Here is a 27,533-nt window from a genome sequence, read left to right on the forward strand (position 1 = left end):
TGTGCACATCATCCATGAAGAGGAAATTGTGCGCTTTCCTGGTTAATATACATAGTCTCCAACTGGCTTTGGACAATTCCTTGAAATCACTTGAAATCGTGAACACATTCCTTCCACAGGTTGCACCAGCATCCATTTACAGTGGGCTTGATGGCATCCACTGCCTGCTCAATGCAAAATGATGCAAAATAAAAAAATTCCTTCCAGTAGGACCTTAGAGACCAACTAAGTTAGTTATTGGTATGAGCTTTCGTGTGCATGCACACTTCTTCAGATACACTGAAACAGAAGTCACCAGACTCTCATATATAGTGAGAAGGTGGGGAGGGGTATTACTCAGAAGGGTGGTGGGAATGGGTGATTGGCTGATAGGTGTGGTAAACCAGTTGATGACTGTTAATGACTGCAGTTAGTCTTACAGGAAAAAGCAAGGGATGAGATGGCCAAAAATAGCTTTATCATGTATAATGAGATAAGAATCCAATGTGTCTATTCAGACCAGGTCTCTCCGTGGTTTTAAGTTTGGTAATAAGTTATAATTCAGCAACTTCTCTTTCCAGTCTATTTCTGAAATTCTTTTGTAACATGACAGCTACTTTGAGATCTTGTATAGAATGTCCTGGGAGATTGAAGTGTTCTCCTATTGGTTTCTCTGCCTTGTGATTCCTGATGTCAGATTTATGTCCATTTACGCTTTGGTGTAGGGTTTGGTCTGTTTCTCCAATATAGAGAGCTGAAGGGCACTGTTGGCATTTGATAGCATACACAATGTTAGAAGATGAGCAATTACATAGTCCTGACATGGTATGTTTGATGTTGTTGGGGCCAGTAATGGTGTTGTCCGGGTGCAAAGTTGGCATCTGGGTTTATTGCAGGCTCTGGTACCAGTGTCCATGTTAAGTCTTGTTGCTGTATTATTATGGGTGAGAAGTTGTTTAAGATTGGGTGGCTGTCTGTAAGCAATGAAAGGTCTTCTTCCCAGAGCTTGAGAAAGGGAACTATCATTATCTAGGAGAGGTTATAGATCTCTGAGGATGCGTTGAACTGTTATAACTTGGGAGCTGTGTGTGATTACTAGTAGTGTTCTGTTATTTTCTTTTTTGAGTCTGTCTTGCATGAAGTTTTCTATGGGTCTGCCTCTGTTGATCTGTTGTTTAACTTCATCAGGCAGATATTCTAGTTCTAAAAACGTTTGCTGTAGATCTCTTGGGTGAGAATCTCTGTTTGTAGAGTTGGAGCAGATGTGGCTGTGATGTAGGGCCTGGCTATATACAATGGATTGTTTGGGATGGTAGCTAGAAGCATGTAGATATGTTTGTTGGTCAGTTGATTTATAGTATAAGGTGGTATCTATACACCCATCTTGTATTTTTATAGTAGTGTCCAAAAAATGCATTTATTGCATAGATTGGTTCATAGTTATGTTGATGGTGGGGTGAAAGCCATTGAATGTCTGGTGGAAGGTGTCCAGGGTCTGTTGACCATGTGTCCAGATAATAAAAATATTGTCAATGTATTGCAGGTACAAGAGAGGTTTGAGTGGGTAGGAGGTTAGGAAACGTTGTTCCAAATCTGCCATGAAGATGTTGACATACTGTGGGGCCCATTGCTGTGCCACTGATCTGGAGGAACAGGTCATCACCAAATTTGAAGTGGTTGTGGGTAAGGACAAAATGGCAGAGTTTGGTAGCAAAGTCCACTGTGATTTTATCTGAAATGGTGTTCCTTATGGCTTGCAAACCATCATTGTGTGGGATGTTGGTATAAAGAGATTCCACATCCATAGTGGCTAGTATAGTATTGTTAGGAAGATTATTCAAAAATCGTATTTTCCTCAGAAAATCTGTGGTGTCATGTACGTAGCTGGGAGCACTGATGGCATACGGTTTCAGAAAAGAGTCCATATAACAGGAAACACCCACTGTAATAGTGCCAATACCTGAGATGATGGGGTGTCCTGGATTTCCTGGTTTGTGTATTTTAGGTAGAAGATAGAAAGTTCCTGGTCTAGGTTCCACTGGTGTGTTAGTCCAATTTTATGTAAAAGGCGGTACTGGAAAGTTGTCTGTGAGCCTCCTGGATATAATCAGTTTTGTTCATGGTGATGACAGCTCCACCCTTCTCCGCCTCTTTAATCATAATGTCTGGGTTGTTCCTGAGATTATCTATGGCTCTCCTTTCAGCATGGTTAAGATTTTGTTGTAAGCAATGGTGTTTTCTGGTCACATCCATTTGGATTCTGTGGCAGAAGGAATTGATGTACAGATCTAGTGTGGTATTGCATTCATCAGGAGGGGTCCATGTGGAGTCCCTTTTCGTGTAGCATTTATTCCATGGTAGCTGGTGGTCAATGTTCTGTTCATTAATGTGTTGGGAGGGTGGTGGTTGTTCCCCAGTAGGCTGAGAGATGTTGTGTTGTGGAGATGTTGTTTGTTCTACTTTGTCTTGTCCTTGTGTGTGTTGAAAGTACTCCTTCAGGCGTAAACAGCGGAAAAATGCTTCTAAGTCTCTGCAGAACTGAATCGTGTGGGGATTTCGCAGGGCAGAATGATAGTCCGTGTGAAAGGGCTGATTCCTCAGCTGGGCTGAGTGTTTGCTGAGAGAGATTGACAATATTGTTGATCTTGTTATTTTGATTAGTAGCCTGTAGGTTGGGAAGGTTAGAGAATTTTTTGTTGTTCTGTTTTTTCAGTAATTCTAGTTGGGAGTGGTAAATGGTTTGTGGAACTCTTGCCAAGCTGGGTGATTCCTGACAGAGTTGTCCAGTGCAGAGAGTTCCTCCTTTATAAGCTTCTGTTAGAATACAGAACACCAATCAGATGTTTGAGCAGCTTTTTGGAGAAAGCAGATCAGTATCCATCGTGTTAATCCTTCACAGCTTTAAATCAAAGGGCTAACTGCTCTGCTTTGGCAATGTAGGTCTGCTCGGGCATCTTCTTCCAGAACAGGCCCATCTTGTCTATGTTGAAAACCTGCTCTTGAAGATACTTCTTCTGCTGCAACAGCCTCTTCAGCAGCCTCCATGTCTGCAAATGCAGCTTCACCAGTGCTGGGATGTTCTTCAGATTGAAGCAACCTTTGAAGCAGTTCAGCCAACCACAGCTGGCATTGAACTCCTCAGGCTGCTTGCCCTGTACCAGTATCTACCCTCATATAAACACACAGAGAGAAAGAGAGAAAGAGAGAAAGAGAGAGAGAGAGAGAGATGCATGCAATTAGTGGGAAATTCTTACCTGATTGTAGTGAGCCATGTTTTCTTCCTTGCTACCCCAGTCAAAGGCTTTGAACTTCCCACTCTTCAAACCCTGAAAAAGAGATGTACCATATTTTGAAAAATAAAATGGGGAAATTATTGTTATATTTATTCATTAATTATATTTCTATACTGCCCTACATCCAAGGATCACAGTTCAGTTTACAATATACATAACATAAAAAAGCAACAATTCCCCTCCTTCCCCACCCAGTTTAAAAGAGGCGTAATTAGCCAAAAGCCTGGAAGAAGAGGAAAGTTTTTGTCTGGTGTCTAAAGATACCTAATAAAACCATCAGATGTGCCACCCTGGGGAGAGCATTCCACAATTGGGGATTTGCCACAAAAAAGGCTCATTCTCGTGTTTCCATCTTCCAGACCTCTTGTGGAAGAGGGCACATGTAGAAGGGCCTCAGATGATGACTGTGCCATCTGGGTTAGCTCATATGGAGAGAAGCAATCCTTGGGTACAGTAGCACTGAGCCACTTAAGGCCTTAGAGGTCAAAACCAGTACTTTAAATTAGGCCCAGAAACTGATTGGCCACCAGTGCAGTTGGGCCAGGATTGATGTTATCTGCTCAAACTTGCCTCTCTGTGCAAACAGGCTGCTGAATTCTGTATCCTCAACTTTCTGAACCACCCAAAGAAAGTTATGCAAAGCCATTGAAAAGCCACTGGTATCATTTCAGCTTCTGCAGTTTTTCACTGAGATGTCTAATGAGAATTAATAGGGACACATTTTCCCTGTCTAGATCCAACAAAAGTCATCATATCAGGCAACCAAAGCAGCTTCTCTGTCAAAACTAGGCCTAAACCTCAACTGAAGTGGATCTAGAAAATCCACTTCTTTCAAGACTGCCTGGATCTGGGCGTGATCATCTTCTTCTCTGGCGATCACTCGTAGCCGAGTAAGATTGTCTTCCATGAAAATGGTTTTAACAATGACTCCGTAAGTGACTGTGGAGGCCAATTCTGGATCCACACGTCCTTCCGCAGTGGGGACATTGGTTTCCGGATGGGAGTTGATCACGGTGTGGATTTGCCAAGCGTGCCTTCCTCTTAGCCCATTTCTCCCTTGCATCCTGAGTTCGAGTGTCTTCAAAGCCAATGACACCTTTGGTAAAGGCTGTTCTCCACTTGGAACGCTCACAGGCAAGTGTTTCCCAATTGTTGGTGCTTATACTACATTTAAAAAAAATTGTCTTGAGACGGTTTTTAAACCTCTTTTGTTGACCACCAGCATTACGCTTTCCATTTTTAAGTTTGGAATAGAGTAGTTGCTTTGGAAGACGATACTTAAGCATCTGCACAACATGACCAGTCCAACAAAGTTGATGTTGAAGAATCATTGCTTCAACACTGGTGATCTTTGCTTCTTCCAGTACACTGGTATTAATTTTCCTGTCTTCCCAAGTGATGTGTAAAAAATTTTGGAGACACCGTTGATGGAATCTTTTGAGGAGTTGGAGATGCCATTTATAAGTAGTCCATGTTTCACAAACATACAGTAAGGTTGGTACTACAAAACCTTTGTAAACAAGCATTTTGGTTTCTCTGCAAATGTTCCAGTCTTCAAACACTCTGCGCTTCAATCTGGAGAAAGTCGCACTCGCAGAGCTCAGGCGATGCTGGATTTCGGCATTAGTGTCAGCCCTTGTGGAAAGATAACTGCCCAGGTAGGAGAAGTGATCAACATTTTCCAACATTGCACCATTGAGTTGGATCCGTGGTGCTGCAGAGGGGTTATTTTGTACTTGATGCAGCACTTTGGTTTTTTGGATGTTCAGTGATAGGCCAAGTTTTTCATAACCTTCTGCGAAGATATTTAGGATGGTTTGGGGGTCATCCTCTGAGCGTGCGCACACTACGTTGTCATTAGCATACTGAAGCTCTATGACTTTGCTTTCAGCCTGCTCATTAAAGAGCTTTCCATCTATTCAACAGATGATTTCTACTCCATTGGGGAGTTTCCCTTTGACAAAGTGTAGAATCATGGCAATGAAAATAATGAATAGAGTTGGAACAATAACACAACCTTGTTTAACACCTGATCCCACTGTTAATGGTTCACTTTGAGAGCCATTGTTATCTGCGATTGTTGCTGTCATATTATCATGGAGGAGCTGAATGATGTTCACAAATTTATCTGGGCAGCCAATTTTCAGAAGGACAGTTCACAGAGTATTATGATTTACAGTGTTGAAAGCCTTAGTCAGGTCAATAAACACCATATACAGGGGTTGGTTTTGCTCTCTGCATTTTTCTTCAAGCTGTCAAGTGGTGAAAATCATGTCCACTGTCCCCCTAGAAGGCCGAAAACCATTGGGAATACTCAAAGGCTGACCTGTAATCTCTGAAAGGCTATCTGTAGATTCCTCTAGGCTGGGAGATGAGCTTTTGCCTCATACCTACGGGACCGTCTTTTCCGATACGCCCCATGGAGAGCCTCAAGGTCCATAAATAGCAACACCCTAGTGGTCCTGGGCCCTAAGGAAGTTAGATTAGCTTCAACCAGAGCCAGGGCCTTTTCAACACTGGCTCGGGCCTGGTGGAACACTCTGCCTCATGAGACCAGGGCCCTGCAGGATCTGATTGCTTTCCGCAGGGCCTGTAAGGCAGAGTTGTTCAACCTGGCATTTGGCTTGGAGCCAATTTGATTCCGTCCCCCTCTTTTTTTTTTTTTTTTCCTTTCTCCTCCTGTGATGAGGCTGCATTTTAATATTTTAATGTTTCGATAATTTAATGTTGTATTTTAATCTTGTTTTTAGGTTGTAAACATTCTCTGACAGGACAGTATCCAGCTGAGCCTAATTTTTTTCTTTGATGTCTGCATCGGCATCTGGTGTTGGTGCATAAGCGCTTATAATAGTAGCCATGTAAATAGATCATGGCCCGGGGCATAAACAGGGATTAGTGAATGAATCAATAGTCATGCTGTAACTCAGGCTATGCAATAATGTTTAACCTCCTCCCTTTAGGGAGCAGAACAATGTTGTAAACATCCAAAGAAAGATTTGCAAAGCCATTGAAAAACCACTGGTATCATTTCAGCTTTTGAAGTTTTTCTAGACTATTCATTCTTAACTGACTTGCTATACTGAGAATGATGGAGAGATATACTGCCACTTAGGAGTTGTCTAATTTACACTTACTTGGAAGTAATTCCCATTTAACTTATGGGCTTTCTTTTGTCATGTAATCGGAATTTTCCTTTCTGCTCCCGGCAGCTAGATTACATGGATAAGTAGCTCGGGTAACGCCGTGCAGAAGTGAAATATATGGCAGGGATCAGGAACTTTCACTCCACAAGACAATCTTATTCTGCCAGGGGACCCAGGTTGGCCCACACACTTTCTCCAAAGACTCCCACCTACTTTCCAGCTGAGATTGCAGCTCAGAGAGGCGTTTTCATTGAAAGACTTGGGAAAACAAATCAGCAAGAGGTTTGCATCAGAATCCCAAACTAACACTAAAGGGAGGGACTTGCAACATGCTTTGAAATCCTCCATTGTTACATCAGGTAATTGACAGGTAGGCGGTCCCACCATGCTGTTAAATGTGACCTATGATAATAATAATATTTTATTTATATCCTGCCCTTCACAGCTGAAGCTGGGCTCAGGCTAACAACAGTAAAATAATACAGCATTCTAAAATCAATTCATTATAAAATCAGTTCAAATCAATTTGATGGCAACCACTGAGCTAGAGTTCTGTGAAGAATTACCAAAGGAGGGGGTCAGGCTGTGCCTTGGCAAAAGGCCTGGTGGAACAGCTCTGTCTTGCAGGCCCTATGGAAAGATGTCAAGTCCCGCAGGGCCCTAGTCTCTTGTGACAGAGCGTTCCACCAGATCGGAGCCACAACCTAAAAAGCCCTTGCCCTGGTTATGGCCAGCCTAGCCTCTCTGTGGCCTGGGACCTCCAGGATGTTTTTGTTTGAAGACTGTAAGGTCCTCTGTGGGACATAACAGGAGGTGGTCCCATAGGTACAAAGGTCCTAGGTCGTGTAGGGTTTTAAAGGTTAAAACCAGCACCTTAAACCTGATCCTGTACTCCACCGGGAGCCAGTGCAGCTGGTATAGCACTGGGTGAATGTGATCCCGCAGCGAGGACCCCGTAAGGAGTCTTGCCACAGCATTCTGCACCCGCTGGAGTTTCTGGGTTAGTCTCAAGGGCAGCCCCACGTAGAGCGAGTTACAATAATCCAGTTTTGAGGTGACCATCACGTGGATCACAGTGGCTGGGTCAGGGCGAGAGAAGTAAGGAGCCAACTGCTTTGCTTGGCAGAGATGAAAAAATGCCACCTTTGTTATAGCTGCAATCTGCACCTCCATGGAAAGGGAGGTGTCGAAGATTACACCCAAACTCTTAACAGACAATGCTGGCACTAATTGCGCCCCCGCAAGAGATGAGAGTTGCCCCCCCCAATCCCATATCGTCCCAACCCAGCCAAAGGACCTCTGTCTTCGAAGGATTTAACTTCAACCGGTTCCCACGTAACCATCCAGCCACAGCTTCCAAACATCTGATCAGTGTATCTGGGGCTGAGTCAGGATGGCCATCCATCAACAGATAGAGTTGGGTGTCATCAGCATACTGATGGCAGCCCAACCCAAAACTGCAGACAAGCTGGGCGAGGGGGCACATAAAGATGTTTAAAAGCATCAGGAAGAGTATTGCACCCTGAGGCACTCCACACACCAAGGAGTGGCATGATAACAATTCCCCCCCAAGCGGAAGATTCGAAACCGGGCAGTAATTGGATAGATCTAAAGGATCTAACGATGTTTTCTTTAAGAGCGGGAGCACCACTGCCTCCTTCAATTCCCCTGGGAATGTCCCAGTGCCAAGGGACAAATTGATGATATCCCCTAGGGGGTCCCACACCTCGTCTGGACACGCTCTAATCAGCCAAGACGGGCACGGGTCAAGAGGACAGGTGATGGGCTTTCCAGCTCGGAGGAGTCTGTCCACATTGGCTGGGGATATCCGGTCAAAGTGGTCCAATACTAGACCCGAGGACAGTCGAGGGGCCTCCAGTTCCATTATTGTATCCAAATTGGCAGGGAGGTCACGGCAGAGCAACAGGACCTTCTCTGCAAAAAAGCTTGCAAATGCCTCACAGCTGTATGTCAAATTGTTATTTAAATTTGGTTGTCCCTCCAGGGACGTTAAAGACCTAATTATACTAAATAATTGTGCCGGGCGAGAGCTAGTGGGTGCAATGGTGGCCGAGAAGTAAGACTTCTTAGCGGCCTTCAATGCCATCTCATAGGTTTTCATAAAAACCCTATAAGATGTTCTTGAAGCTCCATTGTGGGCACCCTGCCATACTTGCTCTAGCTGTCTGAGGTCCCATTTCATTTTCCGGAACTCCTCGGTAAACCAGGGAGCCCAGATTCTGCGGGGTCGCAGAGGGCGCTTAGGTGCGATCTCATCAATGGCCGCCAGGAGCCGGATATTCCAGCCCTCAACAAGCTCAGTCAATGAGTTGCCAGGGGGAGCAAGGCTTGGCGGAATCTATCAGGGTCCATCAGCCTCTGCGGGCAGGCCCAAATCGGCTCGCCACCTAAGCAGGGTGGGGGTGGGAAGTCAATCCTGGCTTTCAGAGCGTAGCAATCAGACCATGGCATCTTCATCAAAGGAGACATGATCACATCTATACCTGTGCCAAAGATCAAATCCAGCGTGTGGCCTGCTTGATGTGTGGGGCCCGAAACAAACTGGGAGAGCCCTAGTGTTGCCATGGAAGACACCAGGTCCAGAGCCTGAAACTAATCCTGATAAAAAACTGTCCTGTGGTGTCAAAAGGATTCCCCAACCCCGTTCTTTTCACAGGGCCATGCAGATGTTACCAGTGACTACATTCAAGACCATGTACTCCCAAATCATAGCCCTTCTTGGCCTGCCTTATGCTACAACACACAGCCTTCACTAGCCTGGAGTCCTCCAGATGTTCTGGACTACAATTCTCATCAACCCCAGCCAGCGTGGCCTGGCTGATGGGAGTTGTAGTCCAAGCAGGTTGGCAGAGGTTGCGGTTGCACTCACAACACCTGGGTTATTTATTAAAACACATGTCAACAAAATACCACAGAAAATTAATATATGTTCATCTACATACAGAGGAAATATATTTCCAATTAAAAAAAAATCCACTGGGGGAATGATTATATCTGTTGCTGGTGAAATACTTCTGTTTGGTAAAATACTAATAATACTAATACTAATACTAATACTAATACTAATACTAATAATAATAATAATAATAATAATAATTTTAGTATTTCTAGCCTGCCCATCTGGCTGGGTTTCTACAGACACTCCGGGTGGCTCTCAACAGAATATTAAACAGAATAAAACTTCAAACATTAAAAACTTCCCTAAACAGGGAAGTTAAAAACACAAAAGCATCCTTGGCTTTAAATCCTTTAGCATAAAAGCAAAATATATTTGTTAAATATGTACAAAGAGAGGCTGAATTATATAGTTGAATGCTTCCTTCTGTTATATTTCTAGATTTCTTTCTAATAGTCTGTTCTTTCGAATACAATCAGCAGTGCTATTTTTATAGAAAAAGAGGTGCCAGAACTCATCACTTGTTCTCTTATAATGGCAATGGCGCCCACCTGAGAGGTTCCAGAACTGAGTTCTGGTGAGTTCCGGCTAAAAAAAAGACCTGACAACCATCCATTCAAAGCTTCAATCAATACATTAAGGTTCTTTTAACATAATTTAGGATTTAGGTTCTACCTGAGCCCAGTGAAGCAAGTTCTGAACCGATATCCCAGCTGGCCAGTGTGATAGATACACATCACTACGACTCTGTAAGAAAGAAGAGCAAAGTGGTTAGCTGAATTCATCACAAAGTACAACAACCAACTTCACTTACATTTGGTTTGTTTGAAGAAAACAAGTACACCAGAGCTCAACATCTGGATATTATGAAGGAATCAGTGTTTAGTTAGTAAGTCCACTCACTACCTAAGGCTCTTCCAAAGGCCCTGATGAGGGAACGCAGCATTGGCATCCTGTCCAGATGAGACCATAGCCAAGCCTGCACCCAGGATTGGCAAATGGGGGTGCAGGCTTGGATGTGGGCGAAGCCAGGTGGCAGAGCTGACAGAAGAAGAAAGCTTCCCTCAGGTCCGTATTCAGGACATCTAAACAGCTTGCACCTGGAGCCCTTACCTGAGTTTTTTCATCGGGGTCCCCACCCACCCTTGGTTCAAGTTGCTGCTCTATGACCTTGCTGTGGTTATGATGGTCACCACTTTCTGGGCCAGGTAGGAATTTGTCCACCAGGCAAACTGGCTCTGGCCTAGTGGTTTTGCCTACCTCATGGCAATCATCACAACCAGGATTTCTTGGCAGTGGTGCCACCCTGTGGAACACCCTCCCATCAGATGTCAATAAAATAAACAACTATCTGACTTTTAGAAGACGTTTTAGAAGGGAAGTTTTTAACGTTTGATGTTTTATTGTGTTTTTAAAATTCAGTTGGAAGCCGCCCAGGGTGGTTGGGTAGGCCTGGCCAGATGGGCAGGGTATAAGTAATAAATCTATTTTTTTTATTATTATTATTATTATTATTATTATTATTATTATTATTATTATTACTATTATTTATTACTGGGTTGGTCACTGGGGTAATCTTAGTCTTGGATGGAGGGGAGGTTGTAGTCTCTGCCTGCTCCTCCAAACCCTGGGGTATTCAGTTAAAGGGATCCAAGGGAAGGTGCCATGTCCTTCTGCCCAGTCAGGGGCCAGAGCTCTCTCCCAGATGGCGGTCCCTGTTGGCGTCACCCTATTTGATGTAAGTATTAGGAACCCTAGCACAGATTGACCTACGGCATCACTTCCAACAGGTAGGACAGAAGTATTTTGATTGCCCCATGCCCAAGCCAAACCCTTCATCTGTATTCAATAAAATTGTGGCCTGTTTCAATCCAAAGCAGTCTCGGTTGTCCATTAATTCTCCAGGGGGTTGGGGACTGAGGTGCCCGATGCCTGGCCTGCAATTACATGCACCTCTTTATGGAGATCCGTTTAACACTCTAAACTAGCTGCCATTCCCAATATTATGTTACCAAACAAAATGGAAATTTGGCATTTCACTTTTAGCTGTTCCACAATGTAAATGCATTTCTTTCTTTCTTTTTTTTCAAAAATATTTTTATTCAGCAAATTTAACAAATCAAATTATAAACCAAATATAACCAATTACATTTCCCCCCTCCCTCCCTCTCCCACCCTCCAGAGACTTCCCTCAGCTCCCCTCTCTGATTTGTTCATACATATTATTCTCTGCATGTTGTAAAGTTGTGTCATATATTCTACTAATAAATTTGTGGATGTTTATTCAAAACCTGCCAAGGAGTCCAAATCCTTTTCTTGTCTTTTAAAATAGTTTGTAAATAGTTCCCATTCCTCCTTAAAGTCATGGTTGTCCTTCTCACACAGTTTATGTGTTAACTTTGCCAACTTCGCATAGCTCATCAGTTTTTCTTGCCATTGTTCTTTTGTTGCAATTTCCTCATTCTTCCATCCTTGTGCTAACAAGACTTTTGCCACTGTTGTTGCATACATAAATTTATTTTTCTTGGCAGGTCTTGTCCTAAAATCCCTAACAAAAATGCTTCTGGTTTTTTTGCAAATGTTATTTTGAACATTATTTTCAATTCATTGTATATCATCTCCCAAAAAATTTTAACTTCTCTACATTCCCACCACATATGATACAAAGTACCTTCTTTTTCTTTACATTTCCAACATACACTTAACCCAGTTTTATATATTTCTACCATTTTCACTGGTGTAATATACCATCTATACATCATTTTCATATATTTTTTTTCAAAAGAGGACAATCTGTAAATTTCCAATCTACCTTCCACAGCTTTTCCCAATCCTCAAATTGTATAAAAGGTAAAGTGGCCCCTGACCATTAGGTCCAGTCGTGACCGACTCTGGGGTTGCGGCGCTCATCTCGTTTTATTGGCCGAGGTAGCCGGTGTTTGTCCGCAGACAGCTTCCTGGTCATGTGGCCAGCATGACTAAGCCACTTCTGGCGAACCAGAGGAAGCACACGGAAATGCTGTTTACCTTCCCGCTGGAGCGGTACCTTTTTATCTACTTGCACTTTGTGCTTTCGAACTGCTAGGTTGTCCTATATCTTGTGCCCATTTAATCATGACTGATTTAACCTCCTTAGTTTTCATATCCAATTCTAGCAGAATACTATATGCTTTCTTCAACAACTTCACTTGTTCTTCTATATGCCTCCACACACTCCTGTAAATAATCAGAAATCTTACCATATTTAGATTTTTCATATTAAAGCCAGTTCCTAGGTGGATAATAAAGCTACAGAGATATTCAATTAAGAAACGGTTACACACATGAGTAGCCATCCATTTTACAAATTTGCTTTGAGGAAACATCTGTTTAGTTCCAAATATACCCTGCCAAAAGAAAAACATGAGTACATAGGTCATTTTGTTATTCAAGCCTGCTTTCCTAGAGATACGTCTAATAATATCAAGTAGCAACAAAATACCACAAAAAAATATTGCCCACTCATGGTGACTCCCCCCCCCCCAAGCAAGGCCTCAGCTCCAAAAGGGAACAAACTGGACAAGACAATGTTCTGGGATTTTAGAAACTGGCCACAACTTTGTTGGTTCCAGATGTAGGTTGGATTTGGCTTAGGTGTTGTGTGTATATCCCTCATAGCCCCCTGGTAGAGAGCTGTGCCATGACAGGCAGTGGCGGAGGTTTATGCTTCAGCACCGGGGGGTGGAGAGCAAGCAGGGGCAGGGTTAGCGCATGTCCCAGGGGCATGGCGCGTGTCCTGGGTGCGTGGCATGCTGCCCGCAGGGGCATGATGTGTGTCCTGGGGGCATGGTATGACGCCTGTGGGGGCGTGGTGCCCAGCGCGGGTGGGGAGCAGCTGCGATGGCACCCCAACAGGATCGCGCTGCAGGGGGCAGTGCGCTTCCCCCACACTCCTCTTCCTCCACCAGTGACGACAAGGTCAAGCCCAGGATTAAAGGGTTATCCACAAACTGCAGGTCTGAACATATAAACCTCCCAAGCTGCTGAAGGAAGCTCTATGGCCCATCTGCTGCACCCCTTAGCTTCTGGACAGAGACTTCCTACTAGACCCCTCTAGTTCCCTGTTAGTGCACTAGTCTGGGTTAGGGGTGATACGTCACATCACCCCCAGGCCTTACCCATCACCCCAGACAGTGAAATTGCCAACTCGCCACCAAACCAACCTACAATTGCAACCAATCAAAGATCCTTCAACTAACATTTATTTCCTGCAGGGGGCAGATGTGTGCCATCAGGCCTGAATAAGTCCATTCTGTCAGATTTGATGTCCAGGTGTTGGATAACACAGCCACCAAGACCCATCACTGCTTGACACAGTGTCCGATTAATCTTCACAAGGGCACCATTTTGTGGGCTGGCTTGTTGGCACCAGAATACCCATTAAACAATCTATGGCCTTTTAAACTGTGTGTTGTTTCTGCTTGTTATTATGGTATGTCTTTTTGTGTTTTTAATATTGTAAACCACCCTGTGATGTTGGCGTGAATGGTAGTATAGAAATCTAATTAATTCATTAATTGATAATTCAAATACTACATGCACAGTCAGGCAGAAAAAAACCCTTCTATATTCAAGACACAGACATCGTAATTGTAGCTAAGAGACAAGATGACAGCGGTCAAATGTATTTTGACATGTGTGCAATGAGCAACTGGCGCCCTTCTGAAGTGGTCCCCATAACATTAACATCATTTCAGTAGGAGCTTGAATATGCAAACGACTTGTAGTTATGCAAACATAGCCTCAAAGGGCACTGCTTGCTAAACTGCTTGCCATTTTGCCAAACAGTTGTGCTATAAATTGCATAATTCCTCACTAATTTCAACAAAAGTGCTTTACTTCTCTATAGTCAGCATGGTGACATTAGGGAGAATGAATTTAGTGTCATGCCTCTCGTCTTCATTCCCAGGTTGAGAATGCGAGGAATGGCTCTTCCACCAATCTGAAAGGGGCATTCAGTCTGCTTTTACCAAGGGTAGAAATAGGTGTGTTTGCATTAGTGAAATCACATAAAAAGGGGAGTCGCCTGTCTCAGTTCAGCTGAGTGCAGGGAAGACCTCCTCGCCCTGTCAATGATGCAAGCTCTGCTGTTCCTCCAGCTCACAGTTGAAACATTACTTGTATGGGAAACATTACTAAGTAGGAAAATGGGTGGGGAAGTGGCTGCTACTGAGCCACCCCACATTTCAGCTGTTAGGTGGGGAGGCCTTCTGCTTGTGAGGAGACCCTTCCTAAAGCCAGGAGAACTCTCCAGGGTGTTTCCCATTTGCAGGATTAATTTGCTGGCCCCGCTTGTACGCACGGTTGGGCGCAAATAGAACACATAATGGGGAGTTACCTGTACCAAACCCTTTAATATGGGCACTTGATACAAACAAAGGTATGAGGATCGTCCTCACACTGGCACCTCTTTTTACTGCCCACGTCAGACATTTTGTGCTGGCACCCATGACACAGCAAGATAAAAAGACAGGCATACCCTCCCTTTTTTTTTTACTCAAGAATAGTCCTAGGTATAGAGTAGCTAAAGCAACACTCTGCAGCACTGGCCAGATTGAGCAGCTTAGGTGTCTAAAAGAATGACAAATGGCCTCAGGTCAAATGATGGGTATATTCCCAAGTTCTTAGCTACAGCCAAAGATATTTGCACACTGTAGTTTAAAGAAGTATTTTGACCAAAATGCATACTTTGAGCTTGTGTTCAGATAACCCAAGGAACATTGTCAATGCTGAGTTGGGGAAATCTTTCACGGTGACTTGTGGTGCCAATCCAAAGACCATTTTTATCTTCTGGGCGAGCTGTGGCATGATTGAAAATGCAATGAATGCTAAGAAACAGAATGGGAAATAGAAATAGAAGAGAAATGAATATGGCAACCAATGCAGTCTTGATCAAAATCCCAAAACAAATGATTAGCCCATTTTTCTCACAACATTATTGCTTTTACACAGTGGTACCTCTGGTTACGTACTTAATTTGTTCCGGAGGTGCATTCTTAACCTGAAACTGTTCTTAACCTGAAGCACCACTTTAGCTAATGCGGCCTTCTGCTGCTGCCACACGATTTCTGTTCTCATCCTGAAGCAAAGTTCTTAACCTGAGGTAATATTTCTGGGTTAGCAGAGTCTGTAACCTGAAGCATCTGTAACCTGAAGCGTATGTAACCCGAGGTACCACTGTATTGCGTATTGTAAGGCTTGTGAAGAAGTATTTGCCATCGCAGACACATGATGGGTATGACAAGTGCAGGGGCAGCCTAAAGAATGGACACTGAGGCTGGTATTGGGTTGAATTAAACCACTACATTATTGATTACAGGAAAGAGTAGGTATGACCAAAGCACTGGGCATGTATCCAGCATAAAGGCAGCACACCTGCTATCTGACAGGAACCTGGTCGGGTAGACTTTGGCCTGGGGAGTCACCCCTGACATGGATTGGGTTCCACAACTTGGGAGAAGTGTATTGGCCCATCAGTCCCCCTGTGAACTCCCAGAGAAACCCCCCTAACAGGGTGCCCCTGAAACTAAAAATGTAGCCCAATGGGTGGGTGGGAAATCACAACGGTCAGTCAAGCAGGCAGCCTGCACCTGGCTGCCCCCTTAAATAGCCCAGGGGTGGGCTGAGCACAGCCTCAAAGCCCCTGCCCTGATAGGCCTTGGGGTGTTGCCCACCCACACCTGGTTGCTCCCAGTACGTTTCCAAGCACAATTCAAAGTGTTGGTGCTGACCTTTAAAGCCCTAAATGGTCTCGGTCCTGTATACCTGAAGGAGCATCTCCACCCCCATCGTTCAGCCCGGACACTGAGGTCCAGCACCGAGGGCTTTCTGGCGGTTCCCTCATTGAAAGAAGTGAGGTTACAGGGAACCAGACAGAGGGCCTTCTCGGTAGTGGCGCTCACCCTGTGGAACACCCTCCCTTCAGATGTGAAGGAAATAAGCAGCTATTCTATCTTTAAAAGACATCTGAAGGCAGCCCTATTCAGGGAAGTTTTTAATATTTAACGCTGTACTGTTTTTAACACTTGATTGGGAGCCACCCAGTGTGGCTGGGGAAACTCAGCCAGATGGGCGGGGTATGAATAATAAATTATTATTATTATTATTATTATTATTATTATTATTATTATTAATGCCACAGGGAGTGGCACCAGGTGGTCATCCTGGACCCTCCATGGACCCACCCACAACTGTGCCATGTGGCAAAAGCTACCCACCTAGAGCCCCAGGTAACCAGATATTATGGTCACACACTTCAGTCCAAAATAAACTATGGCAAGAGTATTGAGCCCACACTCATATCCCTTTCTCTTGTAGGCCTTAATGCAATACTTCCAGGGGTTGCTAGACTACAGCTTCTTGTTATATCCAGACTGGGAAACGTTTATTTAAATTGCAAGTACAAACCTGTTGATCCTCGCTTGAAATCCAGGATTTCAATGACATTGAACAACAGTTTGTCAGCTCAAGGAAACCAAAGCAAACAAATACACAGTTAGCAAGGTGTGTAGGGATAATAATAATAATAATAATAATAATAATAATAATAATAACATCCTTTATTAGGCATAGCTGGGATTATTATACTCCACACACCACTTTTTGTCAATCCATAGCAGCTATGAAACATTACTTTTATGGGAAACATTACTAAGTAGGAAAATGTAGGAAACCTACACAGAGATTGTTATTTACAATGCTTCTCCATAGGTCTCCATGGTCTCCAAGTGAAATCTCTACCATAAACAAGATCTGTATTGAAATTAATATACAACACCAACCATACAAATAAACATGTTGCTATTAGAATGGCCTATGTGCGTTTAAGAAGCCTTCTAACCTACCCATTGTGGTGCCCTGGGAATGACCAATATAAAATAATTTCTCCTGCCCGGTTTTGTTAAGGATAAAATTTATGAAAGCTGGAAGGTCAAATTTAGCCATTTCATCTTGACTGCAAAGGGAAAAAAATAACAGACTATGTTTTACAGACTTGAATATGCAGTGAGATCTACATTGTGGAAGCCAATGTTCTCCTGACTACTTCTATAAACATTATGAAACATAGTAATTATGATTAAGCAATAACTCATCCTCCTTAGAAATTTCCACTGGCACTGCTCACTATTAGTCTGTGCCACATTATGAGTTGTTCAATGCAAACTAAAAAAGCTCACTACATAGTTAAGAGCAAATATCAGCACCTAGAGAGCCAAATAAGGCAAACCTGCAGAACACCCCTGCACAGAATAGGGGCTGCCATCAGAGTGCCAGCTAGGCAGTATAAAAATGCAACACAAACAGATTAGAAGAGGGAAATGAGTCCATCTGTTGTTGACACTTTTCTTCATGAAAAAACATATAGCACAACTCTAATACAGGAAGAAAAAAGAGGGGGAAAAAATCTTTTTTTAAAAAAAATGGGAGTTTCAGGAGGAAAAATGTTTTTCCTGTGGGCAGCCAATGGCTCTGCTTCCCCTCCCCCCAGGTCTGAGGAGCTTCAAATTCTGGCCCAGTAACTGTACTGGGAATTCGCAGGACCCACAGTGGGTTCGTCCACACCCAATCTAATTACACCTAAAGTGCAGCTAATCTACTAATATCTGTGGAGTTCACCCAAGACCATATTTCATCCTTTGGTGCTTGAGTTACCCCAACGGTGTGGGTCATATTGTTGTTGGCAACCGTCTGTGTCAGGAGATAATGGAAGGGTGTGAGTTGTGGGGTGAAGTCAAGCCATTAAAGAGTTAGGATGTGGCTGTAGAATCCGATACAGATATATTGTGGCAGCTGGGGCAAATGAAGGCATCTGGATGTGTTGTTGCAAGCGCACCATGGTGCTCCTTCTTTCTGCTCTCCTCCTCTGCTGTGGATGTATGACCTGAATGACTGTCTCCAGGCACTACAGCCATCTGCAAGGGATTCCCACACAGCAGTGTTAGCATCGCCAGCCTTCATGCCAGATTTGCAGACAACTTTGTAACACAGAGTTGGTCTTCCAATGGGCCTGGTGCCTGAAGCCAGCTCTTCATACAGCACATCTTTTGGGAATCCTGCCAACTTCCATTCTTGATCAAAGCATGTAATTCTCCAAATGAATAATATATGTGATTTGTTTAAAGAAACAACTACCAATTATATAGTATATTTGGAAGTGTGTGTGTGTATACACACACACATTTCTACTCCTTCATATTTTGCATTATCAGGGCACTGTTCAATGTTCAAACAGAAGAGAAAGAGCTTGGCAGATTAATCATCCAAAACAGAAGACTAGGAACCAGAAACACATAATGAAGTTTAGAAAGCTCCCTCTACCTGAATCGCCAGAATTCTTCTTGCTCCACAGTATAGTTGATGTGTTTCATGGACCAGGTGTTCCCTCTACTGTTTCCTAGCCAAACATCATAGCCAGCATCAGCCAGTACAAAGCCCAGGCTGTTGTTGTCCAGATTTGCCACCCAGTTACTGCCAGAGCAAAACATGCCATGTTGCAGAAACACTACGTGCTTTGGATCTGAAACAGAAGTGTTTTAAGTATAGTCATAAGAAGTAACTTCTGTGTCTTTTTCCAAACAAGACAGTGATCCATCAGAACCTTGAATGGCATTGTTGTCATTCAATATTACAAGTAGCAGCCAGTGAGGTGGTGCAGGTAAGTCACTGTTGCTCTCGTGGCTTCCCAACAAACTGGGTTTCTGGTGCTTACGGAGAGGGAGAGGGAAGGAAGCAGTGCATATTGGCACAGCCAATCCAATTCTCCCATCTCTGCATGCCATACCAAGACAAGCCCCCCCAACCCTGCACCTCCCCTCTTCCTCTCAATGAGCTCCAGTGAAGTGAAGTTTTGGGAACTCAGGAGAGCAATGGTACCCCACACGTGCCATTTCACTGGAAGCTACTGCATATCATCCACTATAAACTTGGGGCACAGAGCATGCATGGCCAGCAATTTCACATGTCTGGAATAAATCACTCCTGAATGCTATATGAAAAATTAGAGGTCCCTCCCTCCAAAGAAATGTTTTATTGTTTTTACTTATTTGTAAAAGACGTAACAGTCAATACTGAACCGGGGGCCACTAGGTGGCGCATCGGAAGATGGCTGACAATAACATCTCTCCGACCCACACGAGGTAATTTGGAGGCTATGATGGGGGTAATTAGCCTCCTTAACCCCCCCAGGATTATGGGGGGGGGACAGCCCTTGCCTGCTGTGCCCTATACCACCCCCAAATTTGTGGGGGTGGAGGCACTAGGCACAAAGCCCTCCTGTGGGATTTTCGGCACTCCTCGACGCCGTCCCCGATTCGCGCCGCTGGTTGCAATGATCTTTAAAAGAAACAATTTGGACGTGATTAATTGCACATACATCAAAGAAAAAGGGGAGTAAATACTGCTGACAGAAGAGATCTCTGATAACAAGACAACAATAAAATACGAGAAGAACGTCAAGATACGGTATGACAAATGACTGAGGGGGGAGGGGGGGAAAAACCTGCCTCTACCTCTTTATGTGATTTAACAAGAATCCCCCTCCCCTAATGAGTCAGAAATTAAGGACTTAAGCTGTGGATTTAAGGCTGTGTGGAGATAAACTTTCGATCCAAAGCAATGTTTCAAGATGAAGCTGGAAAGCTAAGAGTTTTGGAGTGTCGCACTCAGAAAAAAAATGCCGTCACCATTTTGTGAGGCATTGTGGGAGCTCTTGGGTCTGGGAGGAGAAAGAGAGAAATAGAGTTGTTTACATATCGTGAATCAACTCCTTGGTGGGACTTAAGAGCGACAAGTGCCAAAATTTACGATGGAAAGAGTGATGTTATCTACGAAGAAGATATATGGAAACCATCTGGACTTAGTGGAGGAACGGGAAATCCACACAGGATTATTACACTTGCTATCGGCTTAAGGAGACTAACAGAAGAGATCGTAAAGGAAAAAGAGAAATTATACGAACAAGATATGATGTGGCAACACCAAGATAAGACTGGATAGAATTATGAACTTTGTTTGGACTGATTGGGACTGATTTGGACATTAACGCAGTAATAAGAAGATGATCTGAATTCCCCTTTGGATCTTGAAGTATGGGTTCCCCCAACAAAATTTAAAAATTTGGCTTTGTAATTCGGAATTTATATGATGTGATTTAATTTGATGTGATTGGCCAGTTAATAAAAATTATTTTTTTAAAAAAAAACAGTCAATACTGAACCATTCCAGCAACCTGCCATAGAAGCACCAAATGTCTATTTAATTGAATTTAACTTTTAAGTCGTTTCAGTTTTTATTTTTTTATTTTAAAAAATATACATTTATACAACATTTATACAACACTCTGTTTTTGTTTGTAACAAAAAAGAAAATGATAGCAACTGAAGCAAAGATACATTGTATACCTCACAATACACATGACACTACAATTTATGAAAAAAGAAAAAAGAAAGAAATTGAAAAAAAAAGAAGAAGAAAAGGTAGTTGAGGTTTTACAAAGACTTCCAAACATTCTCATTGTACATTATCTGTTAAATACACTTTTACCGCACAGTTACTTATTTCTTTTATTTTTTTATCATATTTCTATTTAAATTGTCAATTAGCTTTATATACTACAAGGCTCAGTCTAAGTCTGCCAGGAGATTACCCTTTATACAAGATCCTACAAACAAGAAGGAAAAAGAAATTCAGAACTGAAGGAGAAGAGATCATAATAATGAAAGAAGTCCCACTATGTTTACTAAGAAAAAGAGACAAATACCACTATTTTATAAAATATCAATATTTTATAAATGGGAATTTCCTGAAGGACTTTCCTTTAATTTTAAAGGGAAAAGAAGGAAATTCGAAACAGTAGAAGAGTCAGAAATTTTCGCTAGAAAACTTCTGCTTTTACCACAGCTGCAACAATGTGAGCTCCAATTGCAGTAAGCAAGTCGAGGCGTACACTGGTACTGTGAGGGGCAACGTTTGGCTAAACGACCCCTGAAAAGGCTTGGAAGGAAGCTCAAGCCAAAGGAACTTCGGCAGTGTCTCTTTGGAGTCCCGGCACCGCTCACCAAAAGAAAAACGGCTGAGGGGGCAATCCAGGCACAAAGAAGAACATCAAACAGACCGGTGAAAAGCCTCACATCACTAAAGCAACGACAAGATGGTAAAATCTCTATTTCTATATTAAAATAAATGTAAAGTGGTAGCAGCAGCAATAAAACCTACAAGGAAATAAGATAAGAAGAAGAAGAAAGGAACTCAGGGGGGGGAAACCCCTCGCGGAGTGAGTAAACCCAAAACAAAATAAAGAGTAAAAATAGCAGAGGGGAAATAATGCTACCATGAAAGTAAAGGGAAGACAGAAGAACAGAAAAAAAATATAGAGAGAGTGTAAAGAAATCACTCAGATTGCAATTAAACTATTTGAAAAGCACACTATCTGAAACGGACTTACTAGAAAGTGCAAAGCGGTGCAGGCTGCCTGTTATTGTTATTGCCTGTTATTGGAGCTGGGTAGAGTAAAGCAGCCGCTTTGAAATTGAAGGTCCTTGTAGGAAAGATAAAGACAAAGGAATAAGGAACGCTGTGGGGGACGGAAGAAATACAGAAGAAGAAGAAGAAGAAGAAGAAGAAGAAGAAGAAGAAGAAGAAGAAAGATTATAAAATTTAAATAAAATTTATTTAATTAGGATGTCAAAATGGCGCTGAAATTATGGAATTGGAACATTAATGGGATGCATGATAGGAAAAAATGAAATAAAATTGGACAATATTTTAAAAAGGGAAATTTGGACATTATATGTTTACAAGAAACACATGTGGCAAGAAGACATAAAAGAGTTTTGATCAATAAAAGATTAGGAAATGAATTTATATCGTCAGATAAAAACAAAAAGAGAGGGGTTGTATTGTACATAAGAAACAAAATTGAAACTCAGCAAATCTTTAAAGATGAGGAAGGAAGAATAATTGCAGTCCAGATCAAGTGGCAAGGCGAAAAAATAATAATTGTCGAGATCTATGCACCAAATGGAAATAAGACTGATTTTTACAAAAATTTGGAAGGAAAACTGTTTGATTATATGGACCAAAGAATTATAATAATGGGAGATATGAATGGAGTAGTGTCAATGGATATGGACAGATTGAGAGCATCAGGGTTGAGTAAAGAGGGAAAACTACCAAAAACCTTTTTCTCAATGATAAAGAACTGTAATTTAATAGATATATGGAGACTAAGACATCCACTTGACAAACAGTTTACGTTCCATTCGGAATCAAATCAGTCAATGTCGAGAATCGATCAGATATGGGTATCTAACAAATTGACTCCAAGAATCATAAAAGCTGAAATTCAACCAAGAGTAATTTCAGATCACAATCCAATCGAATGTGAAATAAGAGGTTATGAAGAAAGAACTTTCAGGTGGCAAATTAACGATTACCTTCTAGATGATCAAAAAAATTTAGAGGAAGCACGAAAGAAGTTGGTGGAGTACTTTTTGAACAATTGTAATAAGGGTACAAAAATGAATGTAGTGTGGGACGCCAGCAAGGCGGTGATGAGAGGATTTTTTATACAACAGAACTCAATTAAAAATAAAAGCAGAGAAAAGGGCAAGAAGGAAATCTTAAAACAAATAATGCACAATGAACAAAAATTAATCAAGAAAGCAGATAATTTAAAAATAAAACAGACCATAAAAGCTCTGCAAACACAATTTGCGATGATAATAAACAAAGAGGTGGAATGGAATATAAAAAAGCTGCGACAAAGAAACTTTGAGTTTGCAAACAAATCAGGAAAATGGCTGGCGTGGCAAATTAAGAAAAGAAAGAAGCAGAATACAATAAATAAAATCATCATGGAAGGTGAAGAGATAGTCAATGCCAAGGGTATTAGGAAAGGATTCTTGGACTTTTACAGTCATTTATACAATAACAAAGAGAAAAATAATATGAGGAAAATAGAAAGATTCTTAAAAGAAAAAAAGGTGCAGAAGATCCCGACAGAAAAGAAAGAAAGGCTGAATGCCCCTATAGAAATGGAAGAGGTTAAATAAGTCATAAAAGAGTTGAAAAAAGGGAAAGCTCCAGGACCAGATGGATTTACAGCAAGTTATTATAAGGAAATGAGACACATCCTGTCTACACCATTGAGAGAAGTTATGAATAATATTCTTAAGGACAGAGAAATGCCAGAGATGTGGAAAGAAGCTTTTATTACACTTATTCCAAAACAAGACTTGGATTTGACTCAAGTTAAAAATTATAGGCCTATTTCATTGTTAAATACGGACTATAAAATCTTTGCAAGTGTGCTAGTCCAGGGGGGAGGTTACCATGGGGCGAGGTCCAGGACCTGAGTTGAGGGTCGGCAGACAGTCCTCCATGGGCGAAGCGGGGTCCACAGCAAGAAGCCGGGCAAGGACAGGAACTCTGGGGGAACAGGACTGGATGCTGGCCAAAACAGCTCTTCAACAATGTTGCTCCCACAACCTGGGACCGGGCTGACTGGCCTTTATCTTCTCTGAGGCCAGGGGCAGTCCCGGCCCCCAGGAGACCCACCTCTCCTGGCCTTAAGGCGAGCACTCCTCCTGGGAGAAACCAGTTCCCTTCGCCTCTCTGCCCTGAGCCTCTGCAGTTCAGGAGAGGCTGAAGGGTTACTGGGCCCAGGGGGAGACTCACCTGTAGGCACTGAGTCCTCAACCACCTCCGGAGCCAGAGTGGATTCACCTGGTGCCTGCTCCTGAGGATCCGGCACAGGTGCAGGCGCTTCAGAATCAAGGCCCTGCCCCAGTTCAGCCGACCCTGGAGGTGGGGGGACTCCTGTGCAGGCTGGGATTCCTCCAGTTCAGCCTCTGAATCGGATTCCCAGGCCATCACACCAAGTATCTTAGCAAAGAGGTTGAAAAAGGTGTTACAAGAAGTTATACATAAAGATCAAGCGGGTTTCCTTCCTGGCAGACAGATGAAGGATAATATAAGGAATATAGTCAATCTGTTAGAATATCTGACAGCCAGGAATGAGAAACAAGCAGTGTTAATATTTGTGGATGCAGAAAACGCCTTTGATAATATATCTTGGGACTTTATGTTAAAAAATTTAGAACACATGGAGGTGGGAAATGAATTTTTTAATGGAATAAAAGCGATATACACTGAACAAAGAGCTAAGCTGATTGTAAACAATATGACTACGGAAGAATTAAAAATATCAAAAGGTACGAGACAAGGATGTCCTCTTTCACCATTATGTTATTCATAATGGTTCTGGAGATTTTCTTAAATTCAATAAGGAGAAATGAAGCAATAAAAGGTGTGTCAGTAGGCCATAATGAATATAAAGTAAAAGCCTTTGCTGATGATCTGGTAATAACAGTGGAAGAACCACCGGAAAGTTCAAAAGTTGTTTTGGAGGAAGTTGAACAATTTGGTCAAGTGGCAGGGTTTATATTGAATAAGAAAAAAACTAAAATGTTAGCAAAAAATATGGATCAAGGTATGATAGAAACAATGCAACAACAAACGGATAGAAGTAGTGAAAAAAGTTAAATACCTGGGAATCTGGTTAACCCCCAAGAGTATTGATTTGTTTCAGAATAATTATGTGCCAGTGTGGAAGGGAATAAAGAAAGATCTAGAGGTGTGGGGCCGAATGAAGTTATCCTTTTGGGGGAAAATTTCAACGATTAAGATGAGTGTGCTGCCAAAGATGTTATTCTTATTTCAGACAATTCCAATAATTAAGGGGACAGCGATATTTAAAGAGTGGCAAAGAGCAATTTCAAGATATATCTGGCAGGGAAAGAAGCCAAGAATTGTGTATAAGTTATTAACGGATGCGAAAGAAAGAGGCGGCTTCGAAAACCACATCTTTAGAAGATCTCTCATAGAAATATAGGAGAGATATAGAAGTTTATTAGAATGAAGAACTCCCCACTGGCTATCTCCGTTAGAAGTTATGAGTCTTTAGAAAGTCAATATGAGGGGGAACTGGATTACATATAAAGAATTGATTATAAAGGAAGGGGGGAAATGGAAAATGAAATCCTATGAAGGAGTGAAAGAGTATGTGTATGATTGGTTGCATTATTATCAGGTTAATGAAATGTTTAAAAAGGACTTAAAAGAAAGGGGTTATGAAGTAAAAGAATCGAAATTTCAAATAGAAATAATAAACATTGAAAATAAAATTTTGTCCAAGATGTATAAAATCTTGCTAGAATGGTATACAAAAGACGAGGAAGTTAAATCAGTTATGATACACTGGGCCAGAGATTTGGGTTATAATATACAGTTTAATGATTGGATAAAACTGTGGAATGAAAATATAAAATTTACGGCATGTACTGCGTTAAAGGAAAATGTTATGAAAATGATTTATAGATGGTACATCACACCTGTGAAACTGGCAAAAAAGTATAAAACATGTAATAAGTGTTGGAAATGTAAAGAAAAAGAAGGAACATTTTATCATATGTGGTGGGATTGTAAGAAGGTGAAGGGCTTCTGGGAAATGATATATAATGAGATGAAAAAGATGTTGAAATATACGTTTGTTAAGAAACCAGAGGCTTTTCTTCTAGGAATAGTAGGAAATGAAATAAATAGAATGGACTGTAAACTTTTCCAATATGCAGTAACAGCAGCGAGAATATTATTGGCCCAAAAATGGAAACAGGAACAACTGCCGACGCTCGAAGAATGGAGAATGAAACTGATGGAGTATGCTGAACTGGACAAACTAACAGGAAAGATCAGATATATATGAGATCAAAAGTTCATTGAAGACTGGGGAAAATTTTCAGACTATCTGAAATGTGTATAAGATGAGCAAATAACGCTAGTGGGATTTCAAGAAGTTCTGTAAATGATAGAGGTACTGATGAAAACTAAGTGTGTGAAGGTTTATAAAATGCAATATAAAATTAGGAAATGCGTATTTTAAAATTTGAATAATGGATGATTGTCAGAGAGGTTGAAGGAAGTCTAAAAGAGAAAATATGTGATAAATTTGGATTGGATACTATAAATGTATGTTGGAAAATATTTTTAAAAATTTTTAAAAAAGGAACGCTGTGGGGGAAAGGAGGGCAATTTAACAGATAAGATCGAGGGTCTGAAGACGCTGAGTAATCACCAAGAAGGAGGAAGAAGGAAGTAGTGACGAAGACAAAATAGTGAAAGAGTGAAAGAGAGGTTAGTGAATACTGAAAAAAGCATGAAATTAGGTTAAAGGTGTGTGAAAGAAAGTAATAGAAGTGGAAAGAAATTGCAATTGAATAGATTGGAAGTCTAACACAAAGGTGGGATGAGGGGTGGTGGATGGTGATAGGAAAAGGAATTATCTGTGGGGCTGAATGTAGGTATGTTTGTATATATTTAAGGATTGTGTGAAATGTATGTTTGTATGCTTGTATATTCACAATATGTGTGTATTTTATAATAAAAAATAATTAAAATTTTTAAAAAAGAATATTACAAAAAGCTAGAAGAAATATTACTAGCCTCACTACAGGAAATAATGAACCAAACCTTTGAAAAGGGGAAAATACCTGGGGGCCACTAGGGGGCGCATTGGAAGATGGCCGACAATACCATCTCTCCGACCCACACAGGGTAATTAAGAGGCTGTTATGGGAGTAGGCAGCCTCCCTTGTTGCCCCAAGGAAATGGGTAACACTGCCCTTGCCTGCTGTGCCCATAAATCACCCCCAATTCGAAAGAAGGGGGTGAGGGCCCTAGGCAGAATGCCTCGTGTGGACCTCGGCTCTCCTGGACGCTGTCTCTGATCACGCACTAGTTGCAGCAATTTGGAATAATTAATTACAAAAGACGCAAATGCACGTATTTCAAGTGAAGAAGGGGAGTGAAGTCTGCAAATTTAAGTGGCCTCTGCAAAAGATGACGACGGGCTGGAGAAACAGGAATATTTTACGATGAAGATACACCAAAGGCGGTGTATGTTAACAACGGGGCTGAATGGGGGGGGACCTTTTTTACTTTCCTTCTATGTGATTTACAAGAACCCCTCCTCATTAGAACCGTTGGTTGAACTGACCCAAGCAGGATGATTAAGGTCTGTGTGGAGATAAACTTTAACCAAAAGTATGCTTTGTGGAGACCGAGAAGCAATAAGAGCTTTTGGGAATGGCGCAGCAATTAATTCAG

At 41.9% G+C, this 27,533-nt stretch overlaps 1 protein-coding gene and 1 long non-coding RNA gene across 3 annotated transcripts in view; one reads left to right on the forward strand and one right to left on the reverse strand.

Annotated features, from left to right (window-relative positions):
- LOC307216339 overlaps nt 1-27,533 on the forward strand; it is a 265,091-nt gene that overhangs the window by 228,132 nt on the left and 9,426 nt on the right. The gene's annotated exons all lie outside the window — the stretch shown is intronic.
- LOC307216280 (putative lysosomal acid lipase/cholesteryl ester hydrolase) overlaps nt 1-27,533 on the reverse strand; it is a 73,435-nt gene that overhangs the window by 42,046 nt on the left and 3,856 nt on the right. The window contains exons 3-8 of one of the 2 annotated variants that reach the window (XM_079976425.1): nt 18,690-18,888; nt 17,216-17,325; nt 15,060-15,199; nt 12,572-12,718; nt 10,008-10,079; nt 3,234-3,305 (exon numbers count right to left, since the gene is read on the reverse strand). The exons of the other annotated variant lie outside the window; for it this stretch is intronic. Of the exons in view, the coding sequence (XP_079832551.1) occupies nt 3,234-3,305; nt 10,008-10,079; nt 12,572-12,718; nt 15,060-15,199; nt 17,216-17,325; nt 18,690-18,888 (740 nt within the window). The remainder of the gene's footprint in view (nt 1-3,233; nt 3,306-10,007; nt 10,080-12,571; nt 12,719-15,059; nt 15,200-17,215; nt 17,326-18,689; nt 18,889-27,533) is intronic. 2 annotated transcript variants of the gene reach the window in all.

This window comes from Podarcis cretensis (genome assembly GCF_951804945.1).
Source record: "Podarcis cretensis genome assembly, chromosome: 5".
NCBI classification, from domain to species: Eukaryota; Metazoa; Chordata; class Lepidosauria; order Squamata; family Lacertidae; genus Podarcis; species Podarcis cretensis.